We start from the raw sequence: 17,095 nt of genomic DNA on the forward strand, positions 1-17,095 counted from the left end.
CAATCCGGTTAGCTGTTGACCACCAAATAGATAAAAGGGCTGGTTACAGATGTTCTGATATATGAAGAAAATTAAGATTTAACACTCAGTACAAGGGACTTCTAAGGACTTTCTTGAAAAATGAAATCAAATACGGAAAATTAAATCAGGTTAAAGCAGCCATTTTGGAAGAGCTACCACTGGGTAGAAGTTATCAAAATGAACAGAAGAAAATTAGTCATATGGGAGTTGAGTCGAAGAGGGAGATTCTGGAGTAGCACTGTCCAATAAAACTTTGTGATAATAGAAATGTTTTCTAATTTGTCTTGCCTAATATGGTAGCTACTAAACTACATGTGTTTTGAGCTTTTGAAGTGTGCCTAGTGCCACTAAGGAACCGAACTTAAAGTTACATTTAATTTATTTAAATAGCTACTTGTAGCTTGTGGCTACCATATTGGACATTATAGAAATTTGATTATTAGAGAAAGTTTTAAGGAAGTGTTAAGATCACTCCTAGTTCTTAAAGGACTGGAAGAACTTGAATAGAAAAAGTAGGAAGAAATTCCAGTCTGTTCGCTATTTGTACCACTCTTAATAGTTTATCAGTAATAAAATAGTATCCAAGATCTCAGAAATTTAAAGCTCTTACAGAGCGTGATTGTTTTGTGTACTACAGCTAGAGTAAAATCTGCTCGTTAGTACCACATAGCCACACTGTATAGTCCTGTCATCACTTCGTAGTTTGTCCTGTGTCAGTAACAAATAGTGCCGTCAATTGTGATGAAGGATGTTATTCATGGTGCCAATGGAAACATGGCACAAGCTGGGACTTTGTTGCCATTGGTCAAGCATGAGAGACAGTGTATCTCCCCATAAGATCACTGATGACATGTGGATTAGGGGGAGAGAACTTTGAGCTTTCAAGTTTCTAAATAGAGTAAGTCTGATTTTATATGAACTCTGTATATTCTTTATCTTTTCATATTTTTAAGCTATAAAGTATGCTAAGGAAAATCACTCTTGCTTCACCTTTCATTTTTTATCCCTAAAATGATTAATTTCACCTTTGTCTTAAAATGTACATTTACTGAAAACTGAGCATCACCACTACAGTAGTATGTAGTGTGTTTCTACAGTTTTTGCTTAGTTTTCATGTCATTGAATGGCTAATTCATCAGTAGTTGGAGAGCATGAGATACCTGAGAGGGAACAGATCTTGGTGGTAGGAGAAAAATCCTTAAAGGGGCTCTGTGGTAAAAGTGTTAGCCTCACTGCCAGCTTCCTCCACACCTTCCTGGTATGGCTGTAATCTTATTGTTTCAAAAAATTTATAATAAATTTCATTGACGTTCTAACCATTTGTGATCAGTGCTAAATACTATTTCTGGTCCAAAGTGACGTTCTAAAAGTAATGAAATTGTAAAATTATGTGGAATATGGGCTCCTTAAAATCTACCATATTTTCTACATCTTACTCAAAAAGGAAGATAAAATTTTAGAGGAATTATCTGCCATAGTAAATAGCATGTGTGATATCAATGTACAGGATCTATTTAACAGTCTTTTATTTCCCATATCTTGTTTATTAATAAAGGAGCAAGACCTAGAAACTAGGAGAGACATGGTGATTGTTAAAACTACAGTGGTAGGTAGTTTTCTGTTTTTGTTAATTCAGCTATAACCTAACGGTTCAACTAAATGGGAAGGAAGATAGAGCAGTAGATTGGGTTTTTATTTTTATCTGCTTTACTATTTTGGGCTTTATTTTAAACTTTTTCAAGTGAAGGGTGCATTTTAGGGAAGTGGTTAAAACTACTAAATTATATCTATGATCATTTCTTTTTTAAAAGTTTGTTCTTATAAGAACCTAAAGATCAATTTTTGTCACAGTGATTACATTAGAATAATGAATGTTACTGGAATAAGGAAATAAACCATAAAAACCGTAATTTTCATTGTCAGGTTTTACATTAAAGTCCTGCACGGGAATCACTGTCAAAGTATTTGACGTCTTAATCTGAGATTTACAAAATCTTAGTCAAATTGAATAGCATACTCGTTTTCTTCTGCAACTACCAAAACACAGTCGTCGTTATAAGGTGATTGGGGTGCAGCTGAAAAAACTGTGGTGAAACCAGAATCCGAATTTCTTTTGTACAGGAACCAAACGATTGCTCCCAAAACTGTCAAAATTACTGTGCTAGCAATCACCAAAGCTGATATTAAAATGTGGTTATCTGAAAAGGAAAAGACAAAATATATATACATACATAAATATATACACACACATATGGAAATCACTTGCTGGTACTGCACTTGGGGGAGCACAAATATAATTTGATCATGTACATATTTGCCTGTTTTGAGGATTTCCCCACATTGATAAAAATAAAAAATTACACATTATGTTTCTTAGCTTGAACTGTCATTCGAGATTATAACTAAGTTTTACAATTTGCCACTGTAATGTAAGATCCTAAAATGGAAATCACCCACACTCAGGTATACTACAGTTCTGTTTGTCTCCCTTGGTTTTACTTCCTGGTCTAAGACTTCATATTTACTGCTCTTTTCAAGACTAGTTTTCTTTAGAGGTTTGTTTACATTAATGAGGCTTATTGGTTCACCTGGTGTTTGACATTTAAAATTTGTTCCACTGAGAAAACCAGGAATGGCAATAAAGTATCTTCCCCCACCTTTTTAAAATTTTTTTCTATTTGAGAGCATGCGTGGAGAGGAGGGGCAGACAGAGGGAGAAGCAGACTTCCCCCTGAACAGGGAATATGGGGCTCTATCCCAGGACCCTGAGATGACCTGAGCCACCCAGGTGCTCCTGTTGTTTGTTTTTTAATTCTTTAATTCAAGTATCTGTGTGTATTCCTTATTATATACAACCTTAACAGTTCTTGGCTATTCAAAACCCTTGTAATCTTTTAGTAAGTTAGTCCAGGGAAATTGGTTTAGGAGTTAGGAGGAGGTAAATGCTTTGGAGGGGAAGGTATTTGTATTGTATTTGGTAGCACCCAAAAGTATGTCCAAAAAATCTCAAATTATTTTCTCTTTACAGATGTATTTTTACATTATGGTTATTTGAATGCACCTATATCCTCCTTCGAGGTGTGCTTTTAAAATGATAAAATGTAAAGCTTAAAGAATATCTGGCCAAAAGTTACTTGTAAAAGTGAGGGAGAGCCATTGATATTATTTAAAGTATTGACAGGCTTCTTTAAAAAAACACAGGAGGAGTTAGGTAAATGGACGCAGCTGAATTCTCCTCTTTGGTCCTAAAATAAAGGTTTGTAGTGGTCACAATTTGTTAAGGTGTGGGTGTATTCTTACTGAAGACCTTCAGATGAAAAAAAAAAAGTATCAAGAAAGGGCACATAGTAGTTAAACATATTTATGAAATGTATGTATTTTTTAATGAATTCAGAGAGCACTCTAGATCACATGTTGCCAGATCTTTCAGCTATTCCTAATAGGGTTTTGAGAACCACTTAGACCTACCAGCTCTTCTACACATATCAGTCTGCATATATTTTCCCCTCAAGTATACATGTGCGCAGCTTAAAATTCATAGTTCTGCAAGATACGTAACAAAAAATACTGTGCTTCTCCTGCCCTATTACTCCTCACCCTGCATTCCCGTTCCTGTTAACTTGTTATTTGCCTCCATGCTTATAAATAACATGCTTACACGACTTTTCTTGATTCAGTTTTTTAATGTAAAATACACATAACAAAATGTACCATCTTAACCATTTTTAAGTTGACAGTTCTATACCATTAAGTACATTCACATTGTGTCACCATTTATCCATAGAACTCTTCATCTTTCAAACCTGAGACGCTATATATTAAACAATAACGCCCCATTCTTCCCTCCCTCCATCCCGTCAACCAGCATTTTACCTTGTCTATGAGGTCGACTACTCCAGGTACTCCATATAATTGGAATGAAATCGTATTTGTCCTTTTGTAACCTGCTTATTTCACTTAAAATCTGATGTCTTCCAAGTTTATGCATGTTGCAGGATGTTTTAGAATTGCCTTTTTTTAAGGCTAAATAATGTTCTGTAGTGTATATACACCACGTTTTGCTTATCCAATCATCTGTTGATGGACACTTGGGATTGGCAACTTCACCTTTGGCTTTTGTAAATAATGCTGCTCTGAACATGGGTGTACAAATCTTTGATACCTCTTTTCACTTCTTTCGGGTATATACCCAGAAGTGGAGTTGCTGGATCACAGGTATTTCTGTTTTTAGTTTTTTGAGTAGCTACCATATCGTCTACCATTTTACATTCTTACCAGTAATACACAAGTGTTCACTTTCTCTATATCCTTGTCATCACTTGTTTTCTGTTTTCTTGTTTTGTTTTTGTACATAGCCAACATAATGGCTATGAAGTGGTGCCTGCCTTGATTTATTTTTAAAGTAAGCTCTACACCCAACGTGGTGCTTGAACTCTCTATCCCAAGGATCAAGAGCCACATAATCTACCAACTGAGCCAGCCAGGTAGGTGCCCCTTTGCTTTTTTTGATATTTATTCCCTATGGAAGAGTGAGAACTTGATTCTCCACTATCTACATGAACTCTCAAACACTCCTTTCCTCCTCTTCATCATAGTTCTAGCAAGCCCCAAACTGAGAGAAAAAATATCCACGATACATGTGACAACTCATATCCAGAATTTTAAAAAAACTACCATTTGGAAAGCCAACTCAATTAGAAATAAGGACCAAAAACCTGAAGAGGCATATCACAAAAGAACACACTGAAATGGCTAAGTGTGTAAGAGTGCTCAACATCATTCATCAGGAAAGTGAAAATTAAAATGACAGATTGCTACACATCACATCTGAGTGGCTAAAATCAGGTTGGCTATCATGGGATGGATGTGTAGAGCAAATAGAACTTGCATACCTTGACAGTAGGAATGTAACTGTTCAACCACTTTGAAAAAACATTTGATGGTTCCAATAAAGCTAAACATACGAGCTACCCTTTGACCTTGCAATTCTACTCTTTGAAATATACTCCAGGAGAATGACAAAACAGGTCCAAATGAGAATGTTCACAAGCAGCTCTTACCATAGTAGTACCAAACTGGAAACGATCCAAATATACATTAACTAGAGATTGGACAAACTGTGATATATTTATAAAATACTATGCAACAGTAAAATAGGTACAATATATACACAACATGGGTGAATCTTAAAAAAAAAAAAATGAAGCCAGTAGGATTATATTTATGTTAACAACCACCAACTAACCTATGGTGATAGAACTCAATAGTAGTTAACTAGGATAGATGGTGGTAGGGGCTACATTTATTGGGAAAGGGCATGAGGGAAATTTTTAGTGTAACAAATGTACTGTATCTTGATTTGAGAGGTAGTTAGCCAGGTGTATACAGAGGCAACCATCGAACTATACACTTAAGATCTGTGCTCTTACGCCTCAAAGAGATTAAATGGGGTGCCTGGATGGTTCGGTTTAGCGTCCAACTCGATTTCAGCTCAAGTCATGATCTCGGTCATGAGATCAAGCCCTGTGTCTGACTCCAGGCTGACCATGGAGCCTGTTAAGATTCTCAGCCTCTCCCCTCTGCCCCTCCCCTCGCACATGCACATGCTCTCTCTAAAAAAAACAGATTAAAAATCATACAACCAATTGGCAAAAATCCGCAAGTTTTGTAACACATTGTTTCTGGGAATGCAGAATGGTGCAGTTCCTCTTAATATATTGATCCAAGTTCTATATCCACCTTCAACCCATTTACAGGGAATCTAATCTTTAGATGTATTTGCACAAGGTATATTCATTCACTGCAGCACTGTAATAGCACGTGTTCGGAAATAGGCCAAGAAGGGTCTAGAGCTGGTTAAATAACTACACGTATCCATACAATGGAAGAGTATTCAGTTGTAAAGGAGGAGGAAGTTCGGTCTCTAGGTAATACATGGAGAGATACCTAGAATATATTAGTGAATAAAATGGGCAAAATAAGTCCTATATCTCAGTTTGCTTATTTTGGCAAAAGAAACGACATTTAAAGAAGAAACTGAACATGTGCCCAGTAAGGATAAGGGTAAATGGGGGCAAGATGGGAGACAGACTTTTCAGTGTTTGCCTTATAATTTTGCTTTTTGAGCCATGTTAATATATTACCTGTTCTTTAAAAAAAAAATGCATTCAGTAAAACTTTCATGAATTACAACTATGAGGTCAAAATTTTTTAAATAAAAGATTGCAAAGTGATTGCCTTTAAAAACAAAATGGAATTCAATGGGAAATTTTTTTTGGTGTTTAAAAAATTCATAACTTGCAGTTATCATATTTACAATGTCAAGTCTTATTACGAAGCTGAGACCTTTCTAAATTCTTACAAAAGTTGTTCTACTTTATGTTATATAATTTTAAGGGGTCTTTAATAATTTAACATTAGAATCTTAATATATTTTTACTTGTGGGAAAAATTTCAACAAAAGACCATTACTTACCTGACAGATATTTCTTTTCATATGAGACTAAAATACAAAAGAAAATAAAAATTAAAATTGAAGTATGCTTTATTCTGTTTGCCTTTAAACACTTTCAGAATAGTTAAAAATGGACCCCTTATTTATCCATATTTCTGTTGCTTGGTCAATTGTGTTTTCCGTTTTGAACAAAGGTGTCTTTGTTTTTTTAAAGAAGATACAGAGGTCTAACGTAGTGCACTAGCTTGGTTGGTGGAAAAGGATTAGGTAACTCGAGAAAGTGAAGAGGTAAAGAAAATAAGAATTTTGGTAGAGTCTCTAGAAAACAAAGCTAGTAAAGTGTACACCTGTGACCTCATTAGTGTGGATTTGTTCACTATTTCTGATGTTTCAAAGTTATAGTTTGAAAATCTGGTTTATAAATAATGGTGCCCTGAGACTTTGTACATGAAAAGAACCAATTTTTTAAAAATCCAATAAATATTGGAAGTTGAATTCTACTACCTTAAAACTATGAGAAGTTTAATATAGTCACTATAAACTGTAATTAAGAACCCTGCTGGGACCAAAAAAAAAAAAAAAAAGGTAAAATGTAAACAGAAAAATAGCTTTGGTTTACATTGAAGTAGGAAGGGGGAAATCCTAAAGAGGCAAAATGGGGAAATGGCCAGTGTGTGTCAGGCATCCCAAAATCATATTTTGAAATTTTAAGTGTTTTTAATGAGAAAACAATTGTAAAATTAGAACAACCTTTGATGTTTAACAATAACGACAAATACTGTGGGACACAATAATTATGTTCATTAGAAAGCATTCTGATGGGGGGAGGAGGGGCCAGCCGGAGGCCGGGGGGTGGTGGGTGGGTGGATGGAAGGGCAGGGGCTGGGGCCAGGTTCAGAGCTCACCCCTTGGGAAAAAGAAAAGAAAAGCATTTTGATGGGTCGGAAGAAAAATTACACTTTAATCCAGAATAAATTATAAACTACAACACGTTATTTATTTTTCTAAACAAAGGATGTTAGTACTTGTACAGAGTCAAATTCTTTGTAAACATTAGAATTCTGGAGTCAGACAAAGTATCCTTCACCATTTCTGTTTAATTAAGTCAATTGCAAGGAAGCTATGATAATTCCTTCGAACAACAGAAGANGGGGGAAATCCTAAAGAGGCAAAATGGGGAAATGGCCAGTGTGTGTCAGGCATCCCAAAATCATATTTTGAAATTTTAAGTGTTTTTAATGAGAAAACAATTGTAAAATTAGAACAACCTTTGATGTTTAACAATAACGACAAATACTGTGGGACACAATAATTATGTTCATTAGAAAGCATTCTGATGGGGGGAGGAGGGGCCAGCCGGAGGCCGGGGGGGTGGTGGGTGGGTGGATGGAAGGGCAGGGGCTGGGGCCAGGTTCAGAGCTCACCCCTTGGGAAAAAGAAAAGAAAAGCATTTTGATGGGTCGGAAGAAAAATTACACTTTAATCCAGAATAAATTATAAACTACAACACGTTATTTATTTTTCTAAACAAAGGATGTTAGTACTTGTACAGAGTCAAATTCTTTGTAAACATTAGAATTCTGGAGTCAAAATATCCTTCACCATTTCTGTTTAATTAAGTCAATTGCAAGGAAGCTATGATAATTCCTTCGAACAACAGAAGAAATTTTTAACCTCTTGCAGGCTTTTACATACAAGCAGATAGGATAAAAGTATGCCTGGTTCACATGATCTGGTCCTACCTCTGAAATGTCAGAGAATCACATTTGACTTCTGAGAGACTTGACAGCAAACCATCCTAATATGTTCTGAAGTCTTTCTTACTCCCTCTAATTTACTGAGGCATCCCCGTCTCAAAGAAAATTATTTTAAAACCAGCCCTACTTTCCCCACCCCTCTAGGAATGGAAAAAAGTCTTCAGTTATACTTACTAGCTGCTTTACAAAGGGTTCCTTCCATAGAAGAAAGTTCACAATTTCCTTTTTTCCATTCACCTGTCTTGGTGTGCAAAAAGGCGCAGGTGTCAACTAGATCCTCACCATCTTCTTGGTCTGTCCACTTATCAAATGTCATATTTGACTTATCAAACCACTTGAAACTTGCATCTGTCAGTTAAGAATATTTTCATCATTATGACAGTTTTAAACTGTTACAGCCATAGAAAAGGGTCTAGGATTAAAGGTGGGAAATTACTAAGATATGTCTGGTCAAAACTTTTGGTTGTAGGATTTAAATTAGGAGGAAGAATATGTCTTGTGTACAAGCAAATCAAAAGTACTGGTTCAAGGAGCGCCTGGGTGGCTAAGTCAGTTAAGCACCTGCCTTTGATTCACATCATGATCTTGGAGATCGGAGTCTGCCTCTCCCTCTCTGCCTACCCCTCCACCCCACTCCTTCTCTTGCTCTTCCTCTCTCTCTCTCAAATAAAATCTTAAAAAAAAAAAAAAAAGTATTGGTTGAAGAAGTTTCCATGGATGGGCACCTGGGTGGCTCTGATGGTTAAGCGTCTGACTCTTGGTTTCAGCTCAGGTCATGATCTCAGGGTTGTGAGATCGAGCCCTGTCTTGGTCTCTGCACTGGGCATGGAACCTGGTGGGGATTCTCTCTTGCTTGTGCTCTCTCCCCTTTTCTCTTAAAAAAAAAAAAAAAGGTTTTTGAAAATAATACAGTAACATTTTCATGGGGAAATTGCCAAGAAAATTAAAATATTAATAGTAAATGTAGTTTCATTTCATTAATTATGTACTTTTCTATGGGACTTTTCTACAGGGACACTGATTTAGCTTTATCCCTACCATATTACAAAAATACTGAGCCTAGAACCGTATTTTAATCCAGACAAAAGAATCAACTTGGATTCTTCTAGGTGAAACACACTGAGCTGCTCAGGGAAAAGCTGCAGTACCGGGCATGGGTGCACACTGAGCATAAAATACCCACACACCACAGGAAACACCAACTTGAACTAGAGAACTGAAGAATCTCAAAGTCATCAGTTTTAGTACCATTTTAAAAAAGTGATTTCCTACAAGGGTAAATATTACTTACCATCTGTGTCGAAAAACATGCCTAGCAGGATATCATCTGGGCCTTTCCATTGCTTTTTCAAAGTATCCAGTATAAAAGCATTTTCTTCTTCATTATGTATGCTTACCATGTCTGCTCCTGGAATTATTTTTAGGTAGGAATAAACAAAGCATGTTCCCAGAATCAATGAAAATCACATGAAGTATATAAAAATTATGCATTATTATAATACACTTAAAAAACATTACACTTTTACACCTTTTTAAAATTTAGCTTGAGAATGTGCACATTTCTGAGAATATACTTGTGAGAAAAAATGATGGGAAAAAAGGGCATAAAGTTGGTAATTTACAGACATGGCAACAGAACATCATGCGAGGCTAAAGCAATAAACACATTTTCTTCATCTCTCAACTTTACTTTTTCCCATGACCTCTTCCTCTAGCACTCATGGTTTCTCCTGTCCTCACTTTACTACCACAGGGAGGAGAAGCTCTAACCATACCCAGAAGAACTGAAAAGTATGAAGGCAACTTGCCAGAATAGGTCCAAGACCTCGTCAAGTACAAGCAACAGTCTCTCTGACCTGCCTCATCTAATTGCCTTCCTGTGCCTGCTGCCCAAAGCCTTGTGCCTTCCTATATTTTTCTTTGTGGTCCTTAGAAAAGTCCTAGTTTTGGGAAATTGACTGATGAAGTTCGCGTTCACATTGGATAGTTGATTTTTCCTGGGACTCTCTCACGTGATTCCAGAGTAAAGAGCAGCAGCCATCTATATTTTTTGTCTCACATACATTAGCTGTTGTTGTCTTACAGTCTCTCTAAGCTACATATCCATATAAGCACCCTATAAATATCGGAGTAACTACTTTTCCAAGAGACATTTAAGCCTGTTTGTTAACCTAGACAAAGATTCTCTTGCAAATTAAAAAAAATTCCACTTTCTGTACTACAACTAATACAACTAGAAATGAGGAAGTCTTGTCTACTCTTAAATTACTTGCTTCCAAAATCACCCTGACATAACAAAGGCTCCTGAAAAATGTCAGAATACTGTCTTCATTGAGTGGTTCTCCACCTTGAGCAAGCATCAGAATCACCTGGAGGGCTTATTAAAACAGTGCCAGGCCACATGCGGAGTTTCACATTCAGCCAGTGGGAGATGGGGCCTGAGAATTTATGTTCCTAACGGGTTCCTGGTGATGCCGCTGCTGCTGAGCCAGGGTGCACACTTGGAGCATTACGGGAGGCATAAATCATAAGCTACTGTATTTATGACATCACGCTGAAGTTGGTGATATTTTCATAAGTTGACAGTTAAATGGAAAAGACAGACCTCCTGTTACATACTGATACGGTAAAAAAAAAAAAGATTTGTATGAGGTGACCACTTCTACGTCTTCTAAAAGAGGCAGACAAAAAAAAAAAAAAAAATTTAACTACAGGGGAAAGAAAATTACTATAGGGCCAAAAAATCTCCCCAAAACCATATTGTATTATTAAGAAAATCACAAACTAGGCAGACCAAAACTCCATTATGAATAAAGAAGCAAACGCCATAATAGAAGAAAAAAAAATTGGTTTCAAGACTGTAAAAAAGACAATTCACCCTCACAGAAGCAAATATAACACAAGAAATGTGCGAAAAATACAATCTCACTGGTAAAGAAATGAAAATTAAAATAAGCAGACTTCCACGCTTACAGATTAAACAGTGCTGGCCTTGGGTAACAAAATAGGAACTCCCAAGTGGTTAGATGGAGTAAAATTTAGTACAGCCGTTTTGGAAACATTGGCAAGATGTGTCAAAAGCCCTAAAAACACATTTGACCCAGCAACCCTTAACAATTATACTAAAACAATCATAGGCTCTGTGGTCAAATAAACATAATTATTAATGGTCATCACGTTCATGACAATGAAAGATTGAAAATAATAGCCAATATTAGAGGATTAATTCAGTCAGTTATGGAATTTCTATATACTGGATTAATGTACACTTATTAGGAAATATGCATTGTATTTTTACTGCCACAGACATTTTTAAGGGAAATTGAAGATTTTTATAGGGCAGTTTGCCAACTACAATCAGTTTTCTTACATATTAAAAAAGCAAGCATTTATTATAAATTTGCTGGGGGGGGCGGTCTAGGATACTTACCAAAACGTTAACAGTCATTACATTTCCTTAGAGTGGTGCAATTTAAGGTGATTTTGTTTTATTTTATTTTATTTTTAAGATTTATTCATTTATTTTAGAGGGAGAGAGTGCATTGGGGAGGGGCAGAGGGAGAAGGAGACAGAGAATCTCCCTCCAGCAGACTCCCCGCTGAGCGAGGAGCTCATGACCTCAGTCAAAATCAAGAGTCAGATGCCCAACCAACTGAGCCACCAGGTGCCCCTGATTTTGTTTTATTTTTAAAATATCTGCACGTTTTTCTAACTTTTTATAGTGTTCATGCATAAATTGTGCAATTACCAAAAATCTATAAAAGAAAAAAAATAGTAAGACTGGCCTTTACAATACTTAATAATACTTTAATCCAAAGTTAGGATTCAACAAGGTTCCCTGAGTCATATCTCCATTTCTAAAAACTCTATGGTGGTTTTCTGATCATTTCCAGCCGCCTGTCTGTTAAATGTCATACAGACTTTTAATCTGTTTTACCCTGATACATACTTGTACTGACTTGTGAAATGTGACCAAAATGCCACTCCAGAAAAATTCTCAAGGGAAGTATTTAACTAGGTTATAGTTTAGGCTTAAGTGTTCAGAGATGAGTTTTTCATCCTTTTCTTTGACCTTGTGGCAGCCAATAGAACTTTAATGATTCTTAACACTGTAATCTAATTAAATACTGCATAAACTTAAATTACTGTGTCAGGCAAATAAGACACACTTTCATTTTCTTTAACAAATGACAGCATAAGTCCCTGAAGAATGCATGTGCTCCAGAAAATTTTTTTTTAAAATGCATTACCAGTGACAGTACCTGCTGAGATGTAATTTGGGTCTTTAATTCTTTTTATAGTTAGTGACATAGCTCACAAATCACAAAAACGAAAGGCTGAAAATATTTATTTTTTCTATTATAATGATAACATATAAATTAAAGGTAAATGTTACAAAATAAAAATTTTAGCTTCTCATAATTATTTTCCTCATTATGAATAATAAGGAGAGGGTAATAGCAATTAGCACAAAGCCCTAGGAATATTTCTAAATATAGCTCTCTGCAGCCCAAAAGATAACAAGTCACTTGTTTTCTAAACCCCTAATGATAGGTTTAAGATAGGATTTTGTACAGCTGGGAAGATTTTAAAAATCCAAATGTAAATATCTAGTATTCCTTATGCTTTTTCTTCTTCATACATAGCAAACCCTGAATTCATGTCCACCTACTACTCTAAACCAAACTACTACCCTAGCCAAAATAAATAACAGCGTTAGTGATTAATTTTAGCTAATTTTCTAATTCATCAATGAACTGGATATTTTCACAGTGGACAAATATAGAGGATTATCAAATAAGTGGTAAGGTTAACAGAAATGTATGAGAAAGCGTGAAAAATCTAATCAGTAAGACAAACTGAATTTATAAATCTTAACTGGGGAAAAGAGATATATATTTCTTTAGACACAAGATAAATTTTATAAGCATATTTGTACATAACAATTTAAAATTCCTAAATGGCTACCCTGTTGAACAAGTAGAGTTAAGAGACTCAGAAACAAGCAGTCAAGGTCAAGTCTTGACTTGACCAACAAAGTTGCTGGGTGTTTCCAATTTTGTTTTGCTTTGTTTGCTAAAGAAAAATGGCAAATACAAACAAAACAAAACACCTCACTACACTTGAATTGTAGAAGTCAGTCAACAAGTATTAATTATGCATCTATATTGTAAGCAGTTGGTTAACTGCTAAAGGTAAGTATTAAAGCCGGATAGTGAACTCTGACCCTGTGGTTCATACAAGCTAATACAAGTACAGGAACGTGTTTCTTCTTGGTTCTCAGTCTCCAATATAATTTCTGTTATTGAAATCTAAGTATACCTAATATAAGTGATTTAAAAAAAAAAAAAAGAGAAAATTGTTACGGGGAAACCCCATGTACAAAATTCTTACTATTTGCTGCACCTGGCTGGCTAAGTCGGTAGATCATATGACTCTTGATCTTGGGGTTAAGGTTCGAGCCCCATGTTAGGTGTAGGGATATCTTTTAAAAAAAATTCCTATTATTCAGTATCTTTAAAATGAAGCCATACTGTTAGGTTGCAAATTTTGTCTTGTTCTCCAAGAACCAATATTCAACACCATTTTGGCAGGTATTAGTTTCTCAAAGGAAACAATTTGTGTTGAGTACTACGTGGCACTTAATAGGATTAAAACTTCTATGCTTACATTCATTCCTTCTATAAGTGAGTATGATTTGATATTCTTCCAAAATGTCATATTGGTTGGTTGTCAAAAATTGTGGTTTTTTAGGTAAAGGGCATTTCTAAATGCTGGAGTTATTAATAAGCCTAAGATAAAATTTAATGAAATGATCAAGATATTTTAGATCTCATGCAGTAATAAAAGCACTTCTTAAAAATCAAGGACTCTCATATCACCATCACAGATATTTCCATTGAAAGAGATGCTATTTCACATCCTAGTTTCAGTTTGAACTTTCGAGAATCACAATTAGAGGCTTAACGACAAGGATGCACTTTGAGCCGAACAGCCAAACATACAAAGAGCGCCCAGGCACACCGTTATAAAAATGACATTTTTAGTGGCGCCTGGGTGGCTCCGTCGGTTGAGTGTCTGCCTTCAGCTCGGGTCATGGTCCCAGGGTCCCGGGATCAGCCCAAATCAGGCTCTCTGCTCAGCGGGGAGTCTGCTGCTCCGGCTCCCCCTGCTTGTGCGAGCGCGCTNAGGGTCCCGGGATCAGCCCAAATCAGGCTCTCTGCTCAGCGGGGAGTCTGCTGCTCCGGCTCCCCCTGCTTGCGCGAGCGCGCTCTCTCTCTCTCTCNCTCTCTCTCTCTCTCAAATAAATGAATAAAAATTTTTTTGAAATGACGTCTTTATTTGAAATACTTCATGGTGTGAAGTTGTAAATACATTTTCCAGAGAACACTGAGTGTCCCTGCTAGCAAACAGCCTTTTCCTCCTTTTTCTCCAACATACACTTCTTTACACAGTTGCACCGCATGGTCCCCTGTGACTTCTACCCACACTGCTGACCCGGAGCAGCGCCCTCGAGGGCAGAACAACAGCGGGATGAAGAACTGTGGTCCTAAAACCTGATCCGAACCTGGTTTGAACCCCGGCTCTGCTAATTATTACCTGCATGACTTTGGACACATAACCGAACTTCTTGTCTCCCCTTGATAAGAGGCGGCTAACGACAAACTCCTGACAGGTACGTTAGGATAATGACACGCAGGTAAAGGATTCGAGGCGCCGCAGCACAGCGCCGGGCACAGAGCGCGCGCATCGCGAGGACACTGCTCTTGCTCAGTTTCTGTCACACAGCTTTGGACAGGATTGTCCAACAGCTGTCTCCCAACTCAAAGGTGAAACATATACCCAATTCCACTGTGTGGCTTGTGTCTTATACAATAAAGACTGTTCGTTTATGATAAGGACCCAGGTGAAGTGAGACAGATGACAAAAACATGTTTTTAAGAAATTCGCGAACACCATTTATGACTGGAAAAAAGAATAGGCTCCTTACCATGGTCAGTACACTGATTTCTGACGTCCTCTAGGCTTTCTACTTTGATGGCTTCCTCAAGAAAAATGTAACAACTGTCTTGGAACCGAACCCAGGCAGATGAAGGACAGTCTATGTGGGAAAAGAGAAACACTGTTAAATACTTGGGAAGAAGTCCGTGAATTCCTAAAGATAAAGATACTGATATTAAGTTTTGAAAGAAAAAAAAAAGAATTTAGACACAAGCCTCTTTGTTAAAATAAAAATCAACTAGTATGATAGGAATTTATTTTTCTCCATTCTACATTTGGGAAAAGAGAAATGTGCCAGTGATTCTCTTCTGATTTGACAGAGCAAAGTTACAAGTCTTTAGCGTGTTTAGGAATTCAGACTTGTAAATTACAGCATTATTACCAAGGCAACAAACCAGCAAGAAGGACAACCAATCAGAATTACAAGCTCTTTTTGAGGGTTGGCTTTGCAGTATTTAGTAACAATTTCAAAAGTCTCAACAGTTTTGCAAGAGCTTTTAAAAAAATTCTACTTCCAAGAGCCGAGACAAGTTGCTAGATGATGAATATTCAGACAAGTTTTCATATTGCACAGGAAAACAAGACTGATGTTCTTAGGCATGTTCTTAGTTTAACACCTCATCAAAGCAGATTCTTTGAGCTAGTTCTATGAAACAGAACCGTATCTCTTCTGTAGCTGTCGAGTGGAATGGCACCTCCTTCTCTATCTTGATCTTTTTGTTGTTGTTTTTCCTTATAAATGTGTACATTTTTAAGCCTTGGCTCTGGAATTTCATTAATTAGCATGAACTTACTTTCAAAAGCAAGCCTTAAAGAATTTGATTTCACTGGCCAGAATGGAGAAAAGGGGAGGATTTTACTGAATTCCAGTGAGTAAAAAGAGCTTACTCTTCCCTATTCTCTTAGTTCTATGTAGAGAAAATCACTATGATTTTTACATAGCTTTAAGTTCTGTATGTATTGTAATTTTAATATAAACAAGTGAAAGAATGCCCTACGACAAAGATCAGAACTTAATCATCACCAGTGTTAATCTATTTTTTTTTAAAGATTTCATTTATTTATTTGACACAGATAGAGACAGCCAGCAGAAGAGGGAACACAAGCAGGGGGAGTGAGAGAGGAAGAAGCAGGGTCATAGCAGAGGAGCCTATTGTGGGGCTCGATCCCATAACGCTGGGATCACGCCCTGAGCCGAAGGCAGACGCTTAACCACTGTGCCACCCAGGCGCCCCCACCAGTGTTAATCTAAATTCAACAACCTTGAGTTTACTAAACTCAGAATATGGCAGAGATCATTAGTTGTCCCCTACTTGAACCCAGCACTTTTTTTTTCCTGGTGTATTGACTCAGTATTATTTTATTTTTTATTTTTTGAGGGGATTTTTGACCTCAGCTTCTCATACAGCACAGAATACATGTCCACCAAACTAAATTGTTTTCCAGTCTTCCAGCAACTTCTGGATAATGAGCTGTGAGCTGAAATGAAAGGTGCAAATTGCCTTTAAAAGGAAGGAGTTTGCTCCCTGGATCATACTTCCCCTTTCCCACTGGCCAAAATGTAGTTAGCCACCTTTACTCATGTCAACAATGGAAACAGCCTAAGAATAACACAGCAACAAGACAGAAAGATCCCACATGGAACCATCATATCACACTCAGATTGTTATGAGAGAAAAAAATAAACTATCTTGTTGAGTGGTTAATTCAGGTCATTNCGTTGAGTGGTTAATTCAGGTCATTGTTACAGCAGGTGGGTCAATAATCTAAATAATGCTAGAGGCTACTTAACATTGTCCCTATGGTGAGACCTGGATTTTTCTCAGCCTCATACTGCTACATTTAATAGTTAAATCATCCA

General features: G+C 36.7%; 1 protein-coding gene across 1 annotated transcript in view; it reads right to left on the reverse strand.

The window, feature by feature from the left end:
- Window positions 1-1,530: 1,530 nt before the first annotated feature.
- LOC100483541 (lymphocyte antigen 75) overlaps window positions 1,531-17,095 on the reverse strand; it is a 135,170-nt gene continuing 119,605 nt past the window's right edge. The window contains exons 35-39 of the mRNA XM_002928390.4: window positions 15,224-15,334; window positions 9,524-9,640; window positions 8,407-8,580; window positions 6,497-6,523; window positions 1,531-2,219 (exon numbers count right to left, since the gene is read on the reverse strand). Coding sequence (XP_002928436.1) covers window positions 2,017-2,219; window positions 6,497-6,523; window positions 8,407-8,580; window positions 9,524-9,640; window positions 15,224-15,334 — 632 coding nt within the window. The 3' untranslated portion in view covers window positions 1,531-2,016. The remainder of the gene's footprint in view (window positions 2,220-6,496; window positions 6,524-8,406; window positions 8,581-9,523; window positions 9,641-15,223; window positions 15,335-17,095) is intronic.

This window comes from Ailuropoda melanoleuca, chromosome 2, assembly GCF_002007445.2.
Source record: "Ailuropoda melanoleuca isolate Jingjing chromosome 2, ASM200744v2, whole genome shotgun sequence".
In the NCBI taxonomy this organism is placed as follows: domain Eukaryota; kingdom Metazoa; phylum Chordata; class Mammalia; order Carnivora; family Ursidae; genus Ailuropoda; species Ailuropoda melanoleuca.